The sequence below is a fragment of the Sminthopsis crassicaudata genome, chromosome 5, assembly GCF_048593235.1.
Source record: "Sminthopsis crassicaudata isolate SCR6 chromosome 5, ASM4859323v1, whole genome shotgun sequence".
Classification (NCBI taxonomy): domain Eukaryota; kingdom Metazoa; phylum Chordata; class Mammalia; order Dasyuromorphia; family Dasyuridae; genus Sminthopsis; species Sminthopsis crassicaudata.
Window position 1 is genome coordinate 227,827,227 of NC_133621.1, and position 22,480 is coordinate 227,849,706.

At 50.6% G+C, this 22,480-nt stretch overlaps 1 protein-coding gene across 1 annotated transcript; it reads left to right on the plus strand.

Moving 5' to 3' along the window:
* SPRYD3 (SPRY domain containing 3) lies at positions 1-22,323 on the plus strand. Its single transcript, XM_074270291.1, has 11 exons — positions 1-115; positions 6,256-6,405; positions 7,305-7,380; positions 7,786-7,910; positions 8,291-8,426; positions 9,429-9,617; positions 18,641-18,790; positions 19,207-19,264; positions 20,302-20,421; positions 20,503-20,675; positions 20,964-22,323. Exons 2-11 carry the CDS (start codon positions 6,278-6,280, stop codon positions 21,096-21,098), a joined length of 1,290 nt encoding a protein of 429 aa, XP_074126392.1. The 5' UTR covers positions 1-115; positions 6,256-6,277; the 3' UTR covers positions 21,099-22,323.
* The last annotated feature ends 157 nt before the right edge of the window (positions 22,324-22,480 follow it).

Below are 22,480 nucleotides of genomic sequence, written 5' to 3' on the forward strand. Positions count from 1 at the left end.
GGCCAAGTGCCTGGCCCAGTAGGAAGGGTGGGGACCCGGATGTCGGTTTTGGAGGCCTGTAGCCGAGCCGCGGCGAGGGTCTGGCAGGCCCATGGAGGAGGACGAGGCTGCTGGGGTAGGCGGGGATCAGGGGGCGGGCTGCCTGCGGGACTGGTGGGCGGGTACTCAGCACCCCCGGCCCTGGACCGGGTTCCTGCGGTCTGGGCGAGGGAGAAACTGCTGTTGGCGCTGGGGGCCCTGCTGAGAGAGTGAGGGAGCTCGGGCAGCTGCCCAGGCCCGGAGGGGGGAGGTGCGGCCCAGGGGCTGGGGCCCTCCCTCTGGAGTAGGGGTCCCGGAGGCCCGCGTGGGGGAGCCTGCGTCTGAAACCGGAGTCAGGGTGTGGGGGTCCCGAGACCCAACGTGGGGGAGCCTCCGTCTGAAATAGGGGTCAGGATGCTGAGGTCCTGGGGTCCCCATGTGGGGGAGGGGAGGGTGTGGAACCCTGCAGCGGCCCAGATGTGGGGGAAGTCCAGGTGCAGCTGAAGGCCCGGGTCCAGATGTGGGGGAGCCTCCATCTGAAATAGGAGTCAGGGTGTGGGGGTCCCGAGACCCAGATATGGGGGAGCCTCCATCTGTATTAGGGATCCTGGAGGCCCATGGCTGGGAGCCTCTATCTGTAATAGGAGTCAGGGTGCTGAGGCCCAGATGTGGGAAAGCCTCTACCTGTAATAGGAGTCAGGGTGCTGAGGCCCAGATGTGGGAAAGTCTCTACCTGTAATAGGAGTCAGGGCGCTGAGGCCCAGATGTGGGAAAGCCTCTACCTGTAATAGGAGTCAGGGCGCTGAGGCCCAGATGTGGGAAAGCCTCTACCTGTAATAGGAGTCAGGGCGCTGAGGCCCAGATGTGGGAAAGCCTCTACCTGTAATAGGAGTCAGGGTGCTGAGGCCCAGATGTGGGAAAGCCTCTACCTGTAATAGGAGTCAGGGCGCTGAGGCCCAGATGTGGGAAAGCCTCTACCTGTAATAGGAGTCAGGGCGCTGAGGCCCAGATGTGGGAAAGCCTCTACCTGTAATAGGAGTCAGGGTGCTGAGTTCCAGATGTGGGGGAGCCTCATTGCCTCCATCTGTACTAGGGATCCTAGGGGCCCATGTGGGAAAGCCTCTACCTGTAATAGGAGTCAGGGTGCTGAGTTCCAGATGTGGGGGAGCCTCCATTGCCTCCATCTGTACTAGGGATCCTGGGGGCCCATGTGGGAAAGCCTCTACCTGTAATAGGAGTCAGGGTGCTGAGGCCCAGATGTGGGAAAGCCTCTATCTGTAATAGGAGTCAGGGCGCTGAGGCCCAGATGTGGGAAAGCCTCTACCTGTAATAGGAGTCAGGGTGCTGAGTTCCAGATGTGGGGGAGCCTCCATTGCCTCCATCTGTACTAGGGATCCTGGGGGCCCATGTGGGAAAGCCTCTACTTGTAATAGGCGTCAGGGTGCTGAGGCCCAGATGTGGGAAAGCCTCTATCTGTAATAGGAGTCAGGGTGCTGAGGCCCAGATGTGGGGGAGCCTCCATCTGAAATAGGAGTCAGGGTGCTGAGTTCCAGATGTGGGGGAGCCTCATTGCCTCCATCTGTACTAGGGATCCTGGGGGCCCATGTTGAAAGCCTCTACTTGTAATAGGAGTCAGGGCGCTGAGGCCCAGATATGGGAAAGCCTCTACCTGTAATAGGAGTCAGGGTGCTGAGTTCCAGATGTGGGGGAGCCTCCATTGCCTCTATCTGTACTAGGGATCCTAGGGGCCCATGTGGGAAAGCCTCTACCTGTAATAGGAGTCAGGGTGCTGAGGCCCAGATGTGGGAAAGCCTCTATCTGTAATAGGAGTCAGGGTGCTGAGGCCCAGATGTGGGGGAGCCTCCATCTGAAATAGGAGTCAGGGTGCTGAGTTCCAGATGTGGGGGAGCCTCCATTGCCTCCATCTGTACTAGGGATCCTGGGGGCCCATGTTGGAAAGCCTCTACCTGTAATAGGAGTCAGGGTGCTGAGGCCCAGATGTGGGAAAGCCTCTATCTGTAATAGGAGTCAGGGTGCTGAGGCCCAGATGTGGGGGAGCCTCCATCTGAAATAGGAGTCAGGGTGCTGAGTTCCAGATGTGGGGGAGCCTCCATTGCCTCCATCTGTACTAGGGATCCTAGGGGCCCATGTGGGAAAGCCTCTACCTGTAATAGGAGTCAGGGTGCTGAGGCCCAGATGTGGGAAAGCCTCTATCTGTAATAGGAGTCAGGGTGCTGAGGCCCAGATGTGGGGGAGCCTCCATCTGAAATAGGAGTCAGGGTGCTGAGTTCCAGATGTGGGGGAGCCTCCATTGCCTCCATCTGTACTAGGGATCCTGGGGGCCCATGTTGGAAAGCCTCTACCTGTAATAGGAGTCAGGGTGCTGAGGCCCAGATGTGGGAAAGCCTCTATCTGTAATAGGAGTCAGGGTGCTGAGGCCCAGATGTGGGGGAGCCTCCATCTGAAATAGGAGTCAGGGTGCTGAGTTCCAGATGTGGGGGAGCCTCCATTGCCTCCATCTGTACTAGGGATCCTAGGGGCCCATGTGGGAAAGCCTCTACCTGTAATAGGAGTCAGGGTGCTGAGGCCCAGATGTGGGAAAGCCTCTATCTGTAATAGGAGTCAGGGTGCTGAGGCCCAGATGTGGGAAAGCCTCTACCTGTAATAGGAGTCAGGGTGCTGAGGCCCAGATGTGGGAAAGCCTCTACCTGTAATAGGAGTCAGGGCGCTGAGGCCCAGATGTGGGAAAGCCTCTACCTGTAATAGGAGTCAGGGTGCTGAGTTCCAGATGTGGGGGAGCCTCATTGCCTCCATCTGTACTAGGGATCCTAGGGGCCCATGTGGGAAAGCCTCTACCTGTAATAGGAGTCAGGGTGCTGAGTTCCAGATGTGGGGGAGCCTCCATTGCCTCCATCTGTACTAGGGATCCTGGGGGCCCATGTGGGAAAGCCTCTACCTGTAATAGGAGTCAGGGTGCTGAGGCCCAGATGTGGGAAAGCCTCTATCTGTAATAGGAGTCAGGGCGCTGAGGCCCAGATGTGGGAAAGCCTCTACCTGTAATAGGAGTCAGGGTGCTGAGTTCCAGATGTGGGGGAGCCTCCATTGCCTCCATCTGTACTAGGGATCCTGGGGGCCCATGTGGGAAAGCCTCTACTTGTAATAGGCGTCAGGGTGCTGAGGCCCAGATGTGGGAAAGCCTCTATCTGTAATAGGAGTCAGGGTGCTGAGGCCCAGATGTGGGGGAGCCTCCATCTGAAATAGGAGTCAGGGTGCTGAGTTCCAGATTAGGGGGAGCCTCATTGCCTCCATCTGTACTAGGGATCCTGGGGGCCCATGTTGAAAGCCTCTACTTGTAATAGGAGTCAGGGCGCTGAGGCCCAGATGTGGGAAAGCCTCTACCTGTAATAGGAGTCAGGGTGCTGAGTTCCAGATGTGGGGGAGCCTCCATTGCCTCCATCTGTACTAGGGATCCTAGGGAAAAGCCTCTACCTGTAATAGGAGTCAGGGTGCTGAGGCCCAGATGTGGGAAAGCCTCTATCTGTAATAGGAGTCAGGGTGCTGAGGCCCAGATGTGGGGGAGCCTCCATCTGAAATAGGAGTCAGGGTGCTGAGTTCCAGATGTGGGGGAGCCTCCATTGCCTCCATCTGTACTAGGGATCCTGGGGGCCCATGTTGGAAAGCCTCTACCTGTAATAGGAGTCAGGGTGCTGAGGCCCAGATGTGGGAAAGCCTCTATCTGTAATAGGAGTGAGGGTGCTGAGGCCCAGATGTGGGGGAGCCTCCATCTGAAATAGGAGTCAGGGTGCTGAGTTCCAGATGTGGGGGAGCCTCCATTGCCTCCATCTGTACTAGGGATCCTAGGGGCCCATGTGGGAAAGCCTCTACCTGTAATAGGAGTCAGGGTGCTGAGGCCCAGATGTGGGAAAGCCTCTATCTGTAATAGGAGTCAGGGTGCTGAGGCCCAGATGTGGGGGAGCCTCCATCTGAAATAGGAGTCAGGGTGCTGAGTTCCAGATGTGGGGGAGCCTCCATTGCCTCCATCTGTACTAGGGATCCTGGGGGCCCATGTTGGAAAGCCTCTACCTGTAATAGGAGTCAGGGTGCTGAGGCCCAGATGTGGGGGAGCCTCCATTGCCTCCATCTGTACTAGGGATCCTGGGGGCCCATGTTGGAAAGCCTCTATCTGTAATAGGAGTCAGGGTGCTGAGATCCAGATGTGGGGGAGCCTCATTGCCTCCATCTGTACTAGGGATCCTGGGGGCCCATGTTGGAAAGCCTCTACCTGTAATAGGAGTCAGGGTGCTGAGGCCCAGATGTGGGGGAGCCTCCATTGCCTCCATCTGTACTAGGGATCCTGGGGGCCCATGTTGGAAAGCCTCTACCTGTAATAGGAGTCAGGGTGCTGAGGCCCAGATGTGGGGGAGCCTCCATTGCCTCCATCTGTACTAGGGATCCTGGGGGCCCATGTTGGAAAGCCTCTATCTGTAATTGGAGTCAGTGTGCTGAGGTCCAGATGTGGGGGAGCCCCATTGCCTCCATCTGTACTAGGGATCCTGGGGGCCCATGTTGGAAAGCCTCTATCTGTAATAGGAGTCAGTGTGCTGAGGTCCAGATGTGGGGGAGCCCCATTGCCTCCATCTGTACTAGGGATCCTGGGGGCCCATGTTGGAAAGCCTCTACCTGTAATAGGAGTCAGGGTGCTGAGGCCCAGATGTGGGGGAGCCTCCATTGCCTCCATCTGTACTAGGGATCCTGGGGGCCCATGTGGGAAAGCCTCTACTTGTAATAGGAGTCAGGGTGCTGAGGCCCAGATGTGGGAAAGCCTCTATCTGTAGTAGGAGTCAGGGTGCTGAGTTCTAGATGTGGGGGAGCCTCCATTGCCTCCATCTGTACTAGGGATCCTGGGGGCCCATGTGGGAAAGCCTCTACTTGTAATAGGAGTCAGGGTGCTGAGGCCCAGATGTGGGGGAGCCTCCATCTGAAATAGGAGTCAGGGTGCTGAGGTCCAGATGTGGGGGAGCCTCATTGCCTCCATCTGTACTAGGGATCCTGGGGGCCCATGTTGGAAAGCCTCTACCTGTAATAGGAGTCAGGGTGCTGAGGCCCAGATGTGGGGGAGTCTCCATTGCCTCCATCTGTACTAGGGATCCTGGGGGCCCATGTTGGAAAGCCTCTATCTGTAATAGGAGTCAGGGTGCTGAGGTCCAGATGTGGGGGAGCCTCATTGCCTCCATCTGTACTAGGGATCCTGGGGGCCCATGTTGGAAAGCCTCTACCTGTAATAGGAGTCAGGTTGCTGAGTTCCAGATGTGGGGGAACCTCCATTGCCTCCATCTGTACTAGGGATCCTGGGGGCCCATGTTGGAAAGCCTCTACCTGTAATAGGAGTCAGGTTGCTGAGTTCCAGATGTGGGGGAACCTCCATTGCCTCCATCTGTACTAGGGATCCTGGGGGCCCATGTTGGAAAGCCTCTACCTGTAATAGGAGTCAGGGTGCTGAGGCCCAGATGTGGGGGAGCCTCCATTGCCTCCATCTGTACTAGGGATCCTGGGGGCCCATGTTGGAAAGCCTCTATCTGTAATAGGAGTCAGGGTGCTGAGGTCCAGATGTGGGGGAGCCTCATTGCCTCCATCTGTATTAGGCATCCTGGGGGCCCATGTTGGAAAGTCTCTACCTGTAATAGGAGTCAGGGTGCTGAGGCCCAGATGTAGGGGAGCCTCCATCTAAAATAGGAGTCAGCGTGCTGAGGTCCAGATGTGGGGGAGCCTCCCTCTGTAATGAGGATCAGGGCCCTGCAGCGTTCCAGTTTGGGGCCAGATTTTTACCAGAGCCTTACCTAGTACCAAGTCCTAGGATTCACAGCTCCCCAGTAGTTTGGGAAGAGCGTTTAAGAGATCATTCAGGAAGTTGCCTCTTTGTTTTACAGATGGGGGTGCTGGGGATTTTTGCGGTCAGCCCTGACCACACTCTTTAGTGGTTTGGGACATGAGGAACAAGATAACTTCCCCTTTTTCCTCCCTTCACTGATAGAACATGGTAGTTTGCTGTTGGGGTTTAACCGTTATGGGACCCAGGGAGCACGGCTCATTCCAGGAATGGAGCAAACCTGCATGCCGGCTTATGCCACTGTGCCTTGGGCAGAGGGAGGGCTCCTGCCTCGGGCCTTAGAGAGGCGGCCTTCCTTTTGCCGCCTCCTCTCTGAGTCCCTGCTGAGGTAGATTGTTCGTTATCCACAGCAGGCCGGCTCACCCAAACAAGATGGATGACCTCAACCTGCACTACCGGTTCTTGAATTGGCGGCGGCGGATAAGAGAGATTCGAGAGGTTCGGGCTGTCCGCTACCAGGAGAGATTCAAGCACATCTTGGTAGAGGGAGACACGTTGAGGTGGGTGTGAGCAAGGGCTTTCATACCTTCTTCTTGCCTGGGTTCTGGGAATGGGCAGGAAACGGGGGTGTCTGCTTTCAGGGAGTGGGACATCAGCGGATCATGCCCTTGGCTGGGCTTCGTGGTTACTTTGGACTGGGTCCCTGCCCGGTCTGTGCCAGGAGAGCTGGTGGCGGGCAGAACCCACTTTTTCTCTGAGTCTCCCTCTGCCAGTGCTCAGGGGACAGGGTGGATGAGGTTGTTCCTGCCTTTCTATAGGTACCCAGAAGATGTTGTTGAGTAGAACTGAAAGGTATTCTGCCCCCTCCCCGTGTCTTTCTTTCAGCCTCTGCTCTCGTGTATTTGTATATGCTTTCTCTCTTTCCCTGCTTGAGTCCCTTCCGTATCCCTTTTCCCAGCCCTAAGTTCTCTCCTAAAGTTGTCGCTGAAGGGGGAAGGAAATAGGGTTATTTAGCCTGGAGAAGAGAAGGCTGAGGAGAGGGGACTGAATAACCATCTTCAGACCAACGAAGGGCTTTGGTACAGAGGATAGAGACGAGCCGTTCTCCAGATCTACTGAGGACAGAGCCAGAGGAAAAGGGCTGAAGCCACAACATGAGGGATTGAGGTTAGACAGGGTTGTGAGATTCCACCGGGGCTGCTAAGGGAGGCTTCACATTGTGCTCCCCTGGAAACAGAAGAAGCCAGACCTCTGTGTGGTCTGGGTTAAAGCTTGGAAAGGGGAGGGCTGGGATGGCCTCTTAAGTATCTTGTAGTATACATCATGATACATATGATTCAGAACTACGGGGCTGGTTTTTCAGTTCTTTCCCCTTTTCCTTGTGCCTGCCCCTTCAGGGTGCTGAACTCTCCTATCCTGGAGAGCTGGGTCAGTTAACTAATTTATTTTCCCTCCACAGTTACCATGGCAATTCTGGTGAAGTTGGCTGCTATGTGGCTCCCCGACCTCTGACAAAGGACAGCAATTACTTTGAGGTGATGGAGACAGTGGGTAGGGGTTGGTTGACCTTCAGTGGATTCCTTTTATCAAGTTCCAGGCCTAGTCCTACTAGACTATTGTTTCAGGTCCCAGGCTGTTGTGGTCCCTAAATCTGAGAAGAAGGTGACCTGGGTTCTTGCCATTTTTTCTCTTTTGACCCTCTGCTTCCCTTCCTCAGCCAAGCATATCATATCTTGATCTCCCTCGCCTCCCATCTTATTTTCAACCCATCTCTTGGTACCCCTACATAGTGGATCATGTCTCTTTCTTAACCCTTACACTTCCATTTCTTCTCACCTAAACTCCTGTTGAGCCCCTGATGCTTTTACTCACCTTGCATCTAGTTCTTCTTACCCTTGGGTGTCTTCAGCACCTGCTGATTATGCTTCTTTTCCCCTTAGGTGTCAATTGTGGACAGTGGGGTGCGGGGCACCATTGCTGTGGGGCTGGTTCCTCAGTACTACAGCCTAGACCACCAGCCTGGCTGGCTGCCTGACTCAGTTGCCTACCATGCTGATGATGGCAAGTGAGTAGCTTGCTTGGGCCATCAGACCTCTCTGCTAGGAACAGGGGTAGTGGGGGTTTTGTGTTACAGGAAATGGCTGAGGTGGATGCGTCCTAGAACATTGTAGCAGGAGACTTCCTCTCTCTCAAATACTGAGGGCTCACTAGAAGGGGGTGGAGAAGAGATAGGATTTCTTCCTACTGGGCACTGCCAGTGTGGAGAGAGAGACAGGACACTGAAGGTTACCGAGATGAACATGGAAAGGAGTGACTGCTGGACCCAGCAGGGCTGTGGCATGGGGAGGATTAGGTTTAGTGGACAGAGGACGAATCCAGGAAGGGACCCCCCTTGCTCCATGTCTCAGCTTTTGCCTTTCTATTTATTTATCCATCTGTCTGTAGGCTGTATAGTGGCCGAGCCAAAGGCCGCCAGTTTGGGACGAAATGTAGCTCTGGGGACCGGATTGGCTGTGGCATCGAGCCCGTCTCCTTTGATGTGCAGACAGCTCAGATCTTCTTTACTAAGAATGGGAAGCGGGTGAGTGAGGGTCAGTGCCCTGTGAGAGGAGCTAGCCAGGGCTTACAGGCTTCCCAAGGGGGGACGGGACCATACCATGGTCACAAGTGCAGCCACAAGTCAGCCTTTTTCAATGACCCTTGGGACAGCACTGAGGGAATTGTTTAGCCCCACTGCATCATCAGTACCATATCTGCACCCTGTCTTTAGCTTTAGGGTGAAATCAAGATAGAGAAGGTGTAGTCTCAGCCATCAGAAAGCTCCCAATGTGCAGAGAGAGAAGGCCCTGAGTTGCCTCCCAGGGCACTAGCCTGACCAGAGCCTTCACATCTAGGGATGGTGAGAAGTAGAGGGCATCCCTGAGGACAGAGGGAGCAGAGTGTGCTGTGGCCACTGAAGGGATATAAGGTGCCCTTCTTGGACTTTTAGACTTGAAATATCTTTGTGGCTTCTATCCTTTGTACAACATTTTGTCTGATATTCCTTTGCCTCCATTCGGACTTGTCATCCCTTCAGAGAAGGGCTTATAGTGAGGGTTTAGGGCAGACAGGCAGAGCTCTCAATCTCTAGATATGTTTCCCAAAGTCTAGGATTGCTTCAGGACCCCAGGCCCAGATGCTGAGCCTCAGTTTTAGTCCCAATTTAGAGGTGCCCATTTCTATCATTAATTTTGAGCAAGACATTGAGCCTTCTTATCCCTCATCTGTGAAGTGCAGATGATATGTCTTTAACCCATTTTGTGGGGGTGCTGAGATGTGTTTGGAGATATAGTGGGTGATGTCAAGGAAATAGTGCTTGATTTAATGTCAGTAGATCTGAGCTTGAATGGCCTTTGATGCTTACTTACCATGTGATCTCTCTGAGCCTCATCTTCATTAGTAAAGTGAGCACTTGCCCTACCCCCCCTTTATACAGTTATTGTAAAGAAAGTGTTTTGTAAACCTTTGAGCATTAAAGAAATGGGACTTACTAATATTTCCTATATAAATAAGGATCCTGTGAATCCGTTCTCTTGTCTTACAGGTGGGCTCTACCATTATGCCTGTGTCCCCAGATGGGCTCTTCCCTGCAGTGGGCATGCATTCCCTGGGGGAAGAAGTGCGGTTACACCTGAATGCTGAACTGGGTAGTGAGGAGGATGACAGTGTGATGATGGTGGACAGTTATGAGGATGAATGGGGACGATTGCACGATGTCAAAGTATGTGGAACGGTGAGTTGGGAACTGCCTTTGAGGATGCAGTATGGAGCAGTGGAATTGGGAAGATGGCAAGATTTATAGTGGTAGTGGGACCACCACAATTTGATTCCCCAATTTTATCTTCCATACCCCTCTCTGTTAACCCTTCTTTCTATCAGTCCCTAGTCCTTGTATGTCTGATAGATGTGAATGAATGTCTCTAGCCTGAAAGATCAGAAAGATCTCCTTAATAAACTGAAGCTTTGGATGATAAGGAGATTAATGCCAATCCTTTTGTGTCCCAAGATGTAATTCCCTAAGCTGTATTCTCTACCTCTTTCTTAATTTGGGAGCAGGGTGATTGTAGTAACTGCATTGAATTCTTTGGTCCTTGAAACCAGTACTTTTTCTTTTTGTGTGTCTTCCTTGATGCTTTTAACTTCAGGTTACCGAAGGTTCCCTACATTCATCTTGTTTGTTTAGAGGAACATGTCTTATTTAGAGGCAGAATACCTGAATTCCATTTTGTTTAATGTTTTAATACTGCTGGTTTTGGCTATCCCTACTTAGCTTTGTAAGACTATATGACATAAAAATGTAGATTTAAAGTAAATTTGTATGGTTTGTAAATCATTCTTATTTCCACCATTCTCTGGGCTTCAGATCCAGTACAAATCAGTACATTTTTTCTTTCTATCTAGCTGCAATCCTTTTTGCTGGGTTGAGAGTAAACAAAGATTGAGCCCACTGTTCCAGGTCCTAAGGTGGCTACTCAGGATTTCCCTGGTCTACTGCCTGATCTTGGTGGGTGGATGTGACCTTTTGCCCATGCCAGTCTCACCAGAAACTCTCTCAGAAACCATGATATTCTCAAGATAATGTTCTGTGATTGAAAATACAATGGTAGCCAGGTGGGGTGTCCAGTGTAAGAAAAGTCCCTTGCAAACTGGAATTTTGGGTGAGTCGGGCCTAGGACAGATGAGGAGAGGAGGGTGCACCCTTGCTACAGTGGGAATGGTGCTACCCATCCTGTGTTGGGGTTTGAGGACTAGAGATTTTGTGTTGTCTTCTAAGACACCCATCCCTTTGACCCTCACCATTTTCCCTTTTTTCCTTCCCTTCCCATCATCATTTTGACAGCATCTGCAAAAATGAACTTAGTATAAAACCAGGAAGATATTTCAGTTTTCAAGTTTGCATCTCTGACCTTTCCTTAGGGAGTTTTTTCCTGGCATTCTCTTGCTGCCCTCTCCTGCCTGGACCTGTCCTTGCTCCCCTCCCAAAGTACTCCAGCTCCTCCCAACCAATCCTTTCTAATTGATGGAAGGTCCTGTCCACATTTATAGTCTTCCCTCCTTCCTGCCTCCACTCCCTTCCTTTCTCTGGGCCCCCTCCCCAACACCCCTGCAGGCTCAGGAACGCTTTCCTTCTGTTGTGAGCTGTTGAGCTTGGCTCTTCTCTCCTATTCCCATCCTTTCTTTGGGAACAGCGTTGCAGGAATCCTATTCCTGAGTAATTTTTTTCTCTCTGGCACTCACTCACACCTAAGGCATCTCTCCCCAGGGCCTTGGGCCACCATATCAACTGTGTCTTGAATTGAGGGGAAACTTCACTATCCTTGTTTATTTTTTCCCTAGTCCCAAATATGATCATTTTCTTTCCTTTTAACTTCTACCACAGTTTTATCATCCATCTCTAAAGAGTTGTTAGTCTATAAGGACCTGGGAGGAGTCATCTTGGCATATTCTTGCCTCCTGTTTCTAAGGCTTTCAGAAAGAGAATACCATCGTTAGTTTGCCTGTCTTTTGTAATTTTCACTGTTGATAAATTCTTACCGATGTCACCTCTAGAAGAAATGTTTTTTGAAGCTTTATTGCCTTGTGCTCTTGGTGGAAATGGAGGGCAAACAGAACCTTTCCTCTGTCAAATATCCTTTTAAAACAGAGGTTCTTAACCTGAGAGCCCCTGGTACCCAAGAGGTACATGGACAGATTTCAGGGAGACCTGAAACGTGTGTGTGTGTGTGTGTGTGTGTGTGTGTGTGTGTGTGTGTGTGTTCTGGTGGTATTTTATTTTTCCAAATACATGTAAAGATAGTTTTCAACATTCATCTTTGTAAGATTGTGTTCTACATCATTTTTCTCCTTTCCTTACTTCCTCCCTCAAGACAGCAAACAATCTGATATAGATTCAGTATGTGCATATTTAATTAATAATTATGTATTCATATATAATTAAATTGTATAATGATTAAATAATTAAATATTCCATATTTGTTATGTTGTGCAAGAAAAATCAGATTAAAAAAAAACAACACAGAAACAAAAATGGTAAAAACCACAATGCTTCAATATACATTCAATTTCACAGTTCTCTCTCTGGGTGTGATTGGCATTTTCCATCCCAAGTCTATATGGAATTGCCTTGAATCACTGCATTGTTGAGAAGAGCCAAGTCCATTACAGTTGATCATCATATAATCTTCTTATTACTGTATACGATTTACTCAGCATAAGTTCATGTAAGTCCTTCTAGGATTTTCTGAAATCAGACTGCACATCATTTCTTAATAGAGCCAATAATATTCTGTTACATTCATATATCATAACTTAACCAGTCATTCCCTAACTGATGGGCATTCACTCAATTTCCAGTTCCTTGCCACTACGAAAAGGACTGCTACAAATGTTTTTGCATACATGGGTCCTTTTCCCTTTTTTATGATCTCTCTGGGATACAGGCCCAGTAGACACTGCTGAATCAAAGGGTACACAGTTTGGTAGTCCTTTGGGCATAGTTCCAAGTTGCTTTCCAGAATGGTTGGATTCCACCAATTCTGCCAACAGTGCATCAGTGTTGGAATTTAGTTTTTAAAATATTTTGGGAGGCAGCTAGGTAATGCTGGATTGAACACTGACCCAGAAGTCAGGAGGACTTGAGTTCAAATCTGGCCTTAAATACTTGACACTTTCTAGCTATGTGACCCTGAAGAAGTCACTTAACTCTGATCGCCTCATCAAAAAATAAATAAATACAATTACTTCAATGTAATTTGTTTCCTTTGTGATCCTATGTATTTTATGCCTTCAAAAATATGATTCTGAGAAGGTCCATAGGTTTTACCAGACCATGGAAGAGAAGCCCTATGTTTGAAATCATGGAATAGGAAAGGAGCTTGGAGCTTAGGAGAAAGTGGGACTTGGCCAGAGTTCCATAGAGCCGGACAGAGCTAGGAAGAGCATCCAGCCCTGGCTTCCCCTGTCAGATTTGGAGCTCGTGATTTGGGAACCTATAGTGTTAACATTTCAATTCCAAGACATTATGTGTACAGAGCACTGTTAGACTGTTGCTTCTGCCTCCGGTTTCTATTCAGCTTTTTTTTCCCTCTTCTTCCTAAGATAAAGCTCGAATCCTTGAACTTAGCTTTCCTTTCTGGCAGCCCCTGCCCCGCTCCTTTTGGCACTTGAGTTCACGTGAGTGCCTCCACATTCTCTCTTCCCTCCAGCTCATTTTTGGGGGCTCCTCCTAAAAGAATCTGAAACATTCCTCCCTCTCTTTTTCCCTGCCCAGTTTTGTTTTAATAATCCTTCAATTGATGGGTACCCACTTTGTTTCCAATTCTTTGCACCCACAACTAGTGTTGCTATGAATTTTTTGGCATACAGTGATCATTCCTTTCTGTCTTGAAGAAGTAGTGAGGCTGCCAGGTCAAAGGGAATGGTTAGACAATTTCGGCTCCTTTCTTGCTTAATTCTAAATTGCTCTCTGGAAGAGTTCCATGAATTAGTGTGTGTTTCTTCCTTCAACTCCAACATTGACTGTTTCCAGTTTTTGTCCTTTTAACCAGATTGTGTGGTGAGAAAGCTGAAAGCTTGGAGTTGGTTTAAATTGCATTTCTTTTACTGTTTGTGATCTGACCCATGGCTTCTTCGGGTGGGTCTGGGAAGTGAGTCTGGTATTTGTTCAGATCTTTTGCTTATTTGGTGATTCTTGATCCCTGCGATGGATTTCACTTTTTTCTTCTACAAAACCATGCCCCTGAGCTCTAACTTTCTCTGAGAATTGCTAAATGGTAGTGAACACACCTGCCTTCTCCTTGCCTCCAGGCTTAGTGCTATGAGGTAATGCTTGGGGAGGGGAGGGCAGCTCTGGGGGATTAGACTAATTTCATTCTTTATTCCTGTTGGAAACTCCTTTTGACAACTCCTTAGAGACAGGGCAACAGCTTCCATATACAAAGTGGAGTGAGCTCTGGCCCCCACCCTGGGGTTATGGGGTGGGGGAGGGGCCCTCCAGGAGACCCACCCCTGAAGGAAACCGTGTTGAAGCCTGACCTGTTCACGTTCATGTTTTCTGTGCAGCTGTTGGGGAGGAAAGGGGGGAGAAGAGGGCAGAGGACCCTGGGGCGCTGCACCTTTGCTTACTCTTGTCACAGGGGATTAGGGTCTGGGTTGGTAAACTGAGAGGGCAGGTGCCAATAGGGGAAAGGAAAGCAGGGAAGGTGGTGATGGATTGGGGGCAAGGGGCGTGGGAAAGGGAGCAGGTTTCTGGAGGCACTTCTCAGTTCTACTGCTCTGTAGCATCGGGCCTCTGTTTGTCTTTCCTGGTCCTCCAGGGCTTTCTTAGAGAAGGATTGCTAAACTGGTCCCCAAGCCCTTTATATTGGAGGCCTTAGTGGTATAGAGCCCAAAAGGGAAGATTTACTGGGATTAAGCAAATAGTTTACTGGACAGTGGAATAAATTTGGGATTATACAGGAAGAGCTAGCAACCAGTGATTGGGGAGCCAGGTAGGTGGGAGATGATGGTAGAAAGGAAAGAGAGCGGCTCTGAGCACCTTCAGTGGCCATACGATCTAGAGAGACTCCTGAGGGCCTGGCATCTCTAATTCTGGGTAGTACGTTACAGGGACTGCTGACAGCCCTCTTCAAGAAAAATGCAGTGTATGCATTGGTTTTTCTGAATCATTTTTTTCCCCTCTCTTTTATAAGAAATCTCTTTTTTGGGGTGGGAGGAGAGCAGAGAAGAGGAATATTTGGGAAAATTGAGATGATATAAAAACAAAATAAATCAATGAAATCTAAATAAACTATAGCACCCATCCTATCACATTATAGACTCTATTCAGTTCAGTTCAACTAAGTAGAAGATAGCCCCTTGAAGAATCAGACTAGGGGCACCCAGAGGCAATAGAAGTATGTCTGGCGGGCAGAAGGAGGTGGCAGCATCAGCCCACAAATGTTTACTAGCATCAGTTAGGAAAGTGAAGCTAACAAAAGGGAAGGGTTCCTACCTTCAAAGAACCTTCATCTTTCTGGGGACAGGGACAATATCGGTGCATACATAGTCAGTGCAAAGTGTAACTTTAGTAAGGACATTGGGAGAGACCTCCTGGAGAGGTGTCCTGTGAGCTGAAGCTCCACATTCTCAGAGGCAGAGAGGAAGAAGGCATGCTGCTCAGGCTTGGCAGGTGGCCCATGCAAAAGCACCCAAGTGTTGTGGATGAGAAACACATTGGACAGTTTGGCTGCAGCTTGGGATATGTGAAGAGGAGGACTATGTAATATGCTAGCAACTGTCTGTCCAACTGATGAGTGAGTGTTTTATCCCAGGATTTAGAGAGTCATGGGGGTATTGAGCAAGGAAATGACATGAGAAAGCCAGTGAATTAGGGAAATTGCTTTTGCAGCTGTGTGTCTTTATAGAGAGAATATTGAGGTGGGGAGATCTTTAGGAGGCTCTTGGGTCCATGGGAGAAGTGGGAAGGGCCTGAATTAGAGGGGGAGTTTGTGTCCTTGGAGAAAAGACACTGTATTACCAGTGGTGACGCGAATTTATCCCATTCAGCAGGAAGGGCAACATTAAGACTTGGTACACCTGGCAGAGAATAACCAAAGCATTTATAAGTGGTTTTTGTATACCAGGTGCTGGGCTAAACTCTGGGAATGCAAATACAAAATCAAGGATCCCCGAGAGGTGTTTCTGGGTAACAGAGGAATAATGTGTGAAGACTTAAGGGATTTGATTACACGCCCTCTCCAGAAGCTGTGGTGGTGCTGGTTTGATGTTAGCTCCTAGAGCAAAAAATGAAAAGGGCAGGAGATGGGACTGGCCTATCTGAGCAGACCTGCACCACCCCAGGATAGGAGCTCCAACAGCATTAGCTGAGTAGGATGACTTGAGGCCAAGGAGTGTATGGGCAGCTCAATCCTACCCTCCTCAGCCACACAGGAGCAAGCCAAAGGAAGGCCTGCAGGGTGGTCGGTAACTCTTCTGGGGAGGCTGTCAACCAACTTGGACAAAACTCATAGAGGATGACAGGGCGTGGGTAGATTACAGTGTGTGCTAGAGAGTTTCCAAACTGGTGAAGTAGAGTAGTGTGTCAAAATGAAATCTTTCATTGTCTGTGGAGACCCATAAGATACCATGAGAGAGAACAGAAACAGAGAGAGGGAGGGAAAGGAGAGAAAATGATTTATTATAGTCATCTGTGCTTATCAAGCCTCTGAAAAAGTAGGAACAGTATTTCTCTGAGTGCTTCTCAGTCTCCTCGTATTATCCTCTCACAAGAGGAGATCCATTCTGGGTTAGATTTCCAGCAGCCACTGTCAGGTGGCTCCCATGTATTCCAACACAGCTTCTGTCTTTTCTCAGTTTCTGGATATTGCATAGAACAGGGTGAAAGGTATCAAAAGAGAATCCTGCCTTGTCTATTCCTATCACCACAGTGATACTCCTTCCTGAGGAAGCAGAACAGATTCGATTAGAACAGAAGATTGAGTTTTTTTATGCTTTTCCATTCTTCACCTTCCCCACCCACACATACAATTTTTCTCATCCATCTGAACTGGTTGAAGAAGGATTGATTTTAAGGTACCATAGAGACTTGAGAAGAAGTTGGGTTTTTTCTGGGATAGGAGAAAGCTGAAAGTACAGGACAAAAAGTTCTGTAGTGGAAGACACGACTAGGTTTCCAGGACTTAGGAGGGATTTATGCAGAATACTCATCTCTCCTATATTACTACATTCCAGATACATCTAGAGACCTTTTGATTTCCCCCATTTCCTGGCTTTTGGAATTTCCTTAGCTCTTCTAGTCCATAAAGCCTCATGTTCCTTGGATAGAGCTACAACAGCTGCCCTCCCTAGGGCTGGGGCAGAGGGGAATTTTGAAGCATGTTTTTCTGAGGGATCGAGGTCTGGACTAGATGTCTCTTGGCCTGGGACTGGGGAACGTTGTGTTTCCTACATTGGGGCCAATTGGATAGTGTGGGTTAAGGGCAGCTGTGGTGTGGGGTCCCCTACTCCCATTCCCTATGCTGCAGTATTGGAAGGAAATGATAAGCTGGGAGCTGTTCTTGAAAGATGAAAATAGCACTCTTTATCCTGCCCTTCCTCCTTTTCTCCTGGCCCCACAAAGCCTAGAAGAAGGGGACATTGAGCCCAGTTGATGGGAAAGATGAGGCCTTGTGTGAGATGGAGGGAGGAAAGGAAGGACAGGGGAATACCACATAGGCCATTCATGCTGAAGAGATGGAGTAAAGGAATGAGTAGCCTTAGGAGAAGACCCGCTGGAGGATAAGAGAGTAGAGTCAGCTGGGAAGGTGAGGAGCAGAGCTGTTGCTGTGGGAGTCTCTGCCTGTAAGAGGCTATCTGACAACTACTGCTGTGACATGGGAGGAAGGGAGAGCTCGTGGGGAACAGCAGGCTTTTCCCAAACTCTGCCTGCCTCCTCCGGTCTCACAGCACCTCTTCTCCAGGGAGGCTGAGCAGCCAGGTTTGAGGTAGTGGAGCTTTGAGAACAGAAAGCCAAGGGAAAATTGTGCTCCCTCCTTCCTTCATCTCTGAGGGGTTAGGAGAAGGGCCGAGAATAACTTTTTGGGTGTGTTGCGTTAGGGGTCAGAGTAGGCAGGAGATCCCCCTGTCATGGAAGCTAGGGGACAGTAAAAGGATTCCAGAGGGTTTTAGAAATCCTAAGAGGTGGGAGGATTGGTGATTTTCCTGAGCACATTTTTTTTTTTTTTGAGGGGAGGTGGATCTCAGGGGGTAGTTCTGGCTAATTAAAAAGGGATTAAGGAATCCCAGGTGATATTGGAAGAAGGGAGTGAGTCATAGTCCTCTGTTACCATGGCATCTGATAAATAAACACACCCAAGGTAGGGGGTGTTCAATCATGCCCAAGGAGTGCCATTGTGGGAGTAAGGAGCCCCAAGAATCCACAAGCCTGCTTCCCTTAGCAATTTAAAGAGGGATGGAGGCTAGGAAGAGGAGTTTTAATTCCAAACTTGAAGATGAAGTGAGGGAAGGGACCCCTGAATGAAAAGGAGGATGCCAGAAGTATCTTGGATTTGACCTCTCTCTTTCTCTGCCTTAAATTTGAGTGAAACCAGGAGTCCCGGGGCCTACATTCCCTTGGCTTTTTCCTGGCTCATTGGCAAGTAGAAGACCCTGAAAAATTGTGTTGATCCCAACCCAGACAGAAGGCTCTTGGTCTTCTTCCTCCAGCATCTGGAGTTCCTCTTTCCCCTATCCCCTGTCCTCCTTCTGGCCTTCTCAGGCCAGACTAGCATCATACCTAAATTGCCCTTAGTGCATTGCCTGGTTTCCTGTACAACTTCCCTGCTTCTCTGTCCCTTAAAAGTTAAGGCTCCTTTTAGACATGGAGAAGCCCACCACACTGGCTGGAAGGTGGTGACATGGGCAGGGTAGACGTGGCAGCCTCTTGATGAAGATTCCTCTGGGCAGCTCAGCCTCTAACCTTGGTTTTTGTGCTATTCCTCACTTTTAACCCAGTTAAGACAAGAAAAATGTTGACCAACCCCAAGAAGACTCTAGCTCAGGGAACAAGCTGGGGAGCAGTGGGGAGGAAGTGATTCCAGTCCTGGTTAGCCACATCTAGTACCGTTTCCTAAATCTGCTCCTAAACATTCAAGCAGATTGTACCTCTAGCAGCCACCCTCTACTCAGAGAAGACTTAAGTTTGGCACTGGACTCTGGGAAGTTTGGGGTGGGTTTTTTAGCATCAACCACCCTACCATTACCTGTTTCCCTCCCCAGTTGCTGGAGTACGTGGGGAAGGGCAAGAGCATCATTGATGTGGGGCTGGCCCAAGCCCGCCACCCGCTCAGCACTCGAAGTCACTACTTTGAGGTGGAGATTGTAGACCCCGGGGAAAAGTGCTACATTGCCTTGGGGCTGGCAAGAAAGGTGAGAGGGTAGATCTAAAATGGAGCGGGAGGGCTAGGGTGGGCCCTGTGGCTATGAGAGGGAAGAAGGGGGGGTACCGAGCCACAGCTGGAGGCTGGGTTTCCCTGAGAAGCTGGAAGAGCTTCCTTTTGCATACATGTGCACACTCATACATATACCTTCTCAGGCCTACCTACATAGAGTCACAGACTCAAGGACTTGGTGCCCAAAGAGTACCAGCTCTTGTGCTTTGGTCCTTTGGCATTTGAGTACCCTGTCATTTCCCCTAACACTCACTCTCACCTGGGGAAGTTTTGGCTGGGGTGGAGGTGGGTGATTGGCATTTTTTATAAGATTCAAATGTGGGTGGAGAAAGCTTGGGGAGGGCCTTTCCCCTTTCCCAGTACCCCAGACCTCTCTCTTCCTGCCTTGGCCAGGATTATCCCAAGAATAGGCATCCTGGCTGGAGTAGAGGTTCCGTGGCATATCATGCAGGTAATTGGAGGGACCTGGGTCCTTGGGTTGGGGGTGAGGGCCTTTTCCTCCCTCCCTTGGTCTATCTTGGAGGAAGCCAGGGGGTGGGGGTGGGGAATGATGTAGGGACATGATATGGAGGAAAAACCTTCTGTTTCTGTGTGTCAGTCCCGTGCCCCTCACCCCCACCCTACCTCTGAGCCTGCTTTTCTTCCCTCCCTTCTACCCTGAGTGTTCTGCCTTATTTCTGTTCCACTTCTCTGAGCACTTGGGTATTTTTCCTTCCAGCCCTAGGAGCAAGACGGAAGGGGGGGACCTGGGGGCCAAGCTCTGGGACATTCCAGGGCTCTGAGTTGGCTTTCTCCCCACCCCACCCCTGCAGATTCCTTTTTTATTCCTTGTGTTTTGTTCCCTTTAAACACTTTTTTCCAAACTAAATTTTTCTTTTGAATGTTTTCTTTTTTGGTATTACAAACCTGACAAGCATCAGAACAGAAAATGAGGATTCTATGAGAGACATGACTCCCTCCTGAGCTTATTTATTTCTTAAAGTCCATGTTACATTTAACCTGGTAGTCCCAGCACTCACTGCTTTACTTCAGTGATCCACTGTTACTCCTTCTACTCCCTTCAGGGTCTTTTTAAATGTGTCATTTGGAGTCCCCATGAGGGGCCACATTCTCCCTGTCTCCTCTTCACTGCTTATTTTGGGCCATTTATCCTTTAGGCCAATTCCCCGGAGCTCTCCATTTTCCAATCCCTCAGATGACCAGTCTGAAGTAGACTTGAAGCTGGAAATTGTGGATTTCAGGTCCCTATTTGACCTCTGACAAGCTGTGTGATTAAGCAAATGACTTTTAACTTCTCTGACCCCATGTCCTCATGAATAAGAGGAGGACCATAAAGCTTGCACATTCCGCAGGATCCTCGAAGGGTTTTTTGTAAAGTTGAAATGATGTCTATGGGATCTCTTCAGAAACGCATTAAAGTAACAGCTAAACCTCGGCCCACCTCCCCACAAATGAGTCTGTTTCTCTCCCTCCGCCTCTCTTAACTAGATGATGGCAAGATCTTCCATGGCAGCGGTGTAGGGGACCCTTTTGGGCCGCGCTGTTATAAAGGAGATATCATGGGCTGTGGGATCATGTTTCCCAGAGATTATATTCTGGACAGTGAAGGTGAGTAGGTGGGAGGGAGGAAGCGGGGCGAGGCACAGACCTTGGGGATAGGACCCCAGCCCCTGCTCCTTGCTCTTCTAGGAGACAGTGATGACAGTTGTGACACGGTGATCCTGTCTCCCACTCCTCGAGCTGTCCGAAATGTAATGTACCTGCACCAGGAGGGGGAGGAAGAAGAGGAGGAGGAGGAGGAGGAAGAGGAGGAAGAAGATGGGGAAGAGATGGAGCAAGAGCACGAGGGCAAAAAGGTGGTGGTAAGTGTGGGCAGCTGAGTATTTTGAGGGAGGTGATAGGAGGGCCTTTGGGGGACACTAAGATGTCAGGGAGCTGGGCTGGGGCTTGGAGGAAGCCACAGGAGAGTGGCCCTGGGTCCGCCCTGGGCCCGGATGTTCTGGGTGGCTGGCCCCAGCACGCCCCCTCGTGGATGCTTTGTGCTGTTGGCCCCCGGTTTGCCTCCTCCCTGTGGGGGCGTGGGGAAAGCTGGATACCTGAGCCCCTTGGCCCAGAGCGCTTCAGACGCAGCCCACTTCCTGTCCCCACAGGTGTTCTTCACTCGAAACGGCAAGATCATCGGCAAGAAGGATGCCCTTGTGCCCCCCGGAGGCTTCTTCCCCACCATTGGGATGCTGAGTAGTGGGGAGAAGGTCAAAGTGGACCTGCACCCTCTGAGCGGCTAGGGCTCCTGCGGCGCTCCCTCTCTCTCTCCTTCCCAGGACCGTACGCCCAGTTCGTGGCCGCTCTCCCTGCCCTCTTCCTTCCCCTGGCCCCTGCCCTCCTCCTCCGGGTTTGAGGAGGGCTGGATTCTGTCTCTTGCCCTGGCTTGGTTGAGTACCAGGCCGAGCCTGCCGGGCCAGGCGGTTCTCCAGCATCGGCCTCTCCGGTCCTGGTGTCCCCTTCCTCACCATTCCTTAGGGCTGAGGCCGCAATACTACAGGGATGTACCAACAGGACCACGCTGCCCTTGGGCTGCCCTTTTGCCGATGGCTCCGAGGCCCTCTCCCTTCCCGGGCCCCGATCGCTGGCCTAATAGGGCCAGGTGTGTGCCTCGGTGTAAAGCTACAATCTCCTTCCCTTGACCCAAGGGCTGGACACTGCACAGAGCAACTAGCAGTTTTTAAAATGCCAGCTTTGCCTAAACCTGGGGCAGTTCTCCGAGGTGGGACTGGAGAACCAGACCATTCCAGGTGGTCTTGCTCCAAGATCTCTGCTTCCTTCCATCTCTTTGTCTACTGAATGTCTGTGATATTTGCTGCTTTGGTCTGTCCCTCTTCCCGCCCCTGCTGGCAGGGCTTGGGGTGAGGCTCTTTGCTTGTACTGACTCTTGCCCCAGGTAGTCTAGGGACGCCCTCTTGTTGTACCATTGACCCACGGAGAAACCCCTCCATTTCTCCAGCCTCCCCAAACAACTCGGTGCCAAGTGCTGGGGAGATGCGGCTCCTTGGCTCACTCTGGAGCTTCTTCCTGGTGCCAGCCCCAGGACAGGTGTGGGGGAGTGCAGTGACCCGAGAGCCCTTGCTCTAGGCCCTCCCTCCCTTCCCCTGTGTCCCCCTCCCCACTTTTCCTCTTGGGGGAGTGGGATGTCTGCTTGCTGCTTGTTCACGTTGCCCAATTTGCGTCAGTGTTTGATTCCGACTCTTATGCTCTCTCCCCTACTCCCACTCTGGGCTCTCCCGTTCCCCTTTCTCCTCTCCGTGACAGGAGACGGGAGCTCCTCGTCCTGGTTGGCACAGAAGGAATGGGGCCTCTAGGGGAAAGGAGGGGCTGAGCTGCTGTGCTGCTGGGGGACCTAGACCTCTGGCCTCCCCCACCCCCACCTTCCCTGCACTATGATGTATGAAATGTATGTACAGACCAGAGATGTTTATACAGCCAATAAAGATGGAGTTTCCATATTTATCAGTACGGCTGGGACGCCCACATCCTTGGTGGGAGACGTTGGCTTTGCAGTGTACTGGGGCACAGGGACCTGACGGCTCTTGGTAACGGGCTAGCACTGGGGACACGAGGAGGTCAGCTGTGCACAGTTGTGTACTTAGGTGCAATCACTGGAAAAGGGGAG

What these genes read in the sequence shown, in the direction of transcription:
- SPRYD3 (XM_074270291.1), top strand. Translation starts at nt 6,278, where the DNA reads ATGGATGACCTCAACCTGCACTACCGGTTCTTGAATTGGCGGCGGCGG. An exon ending in ATGTCAAAGTATGTGGAACG is followed by an intron (nt 9,618 to 18,640) that starts GTGAGTTGGGAA and finishes TTCCCTCCCCAG; the next exon opens with TTGCTGGAGTACGTGGGGAA. An exon ending in TTATATTCTGGACAGTGAAG is followed by an intron (nt 20,422 to 20,502) that starts GTGAGTAGGTGG and finishes TTGCTCTTCTAG; the next exon opens with GAGACAGTGATGACAGTTGT.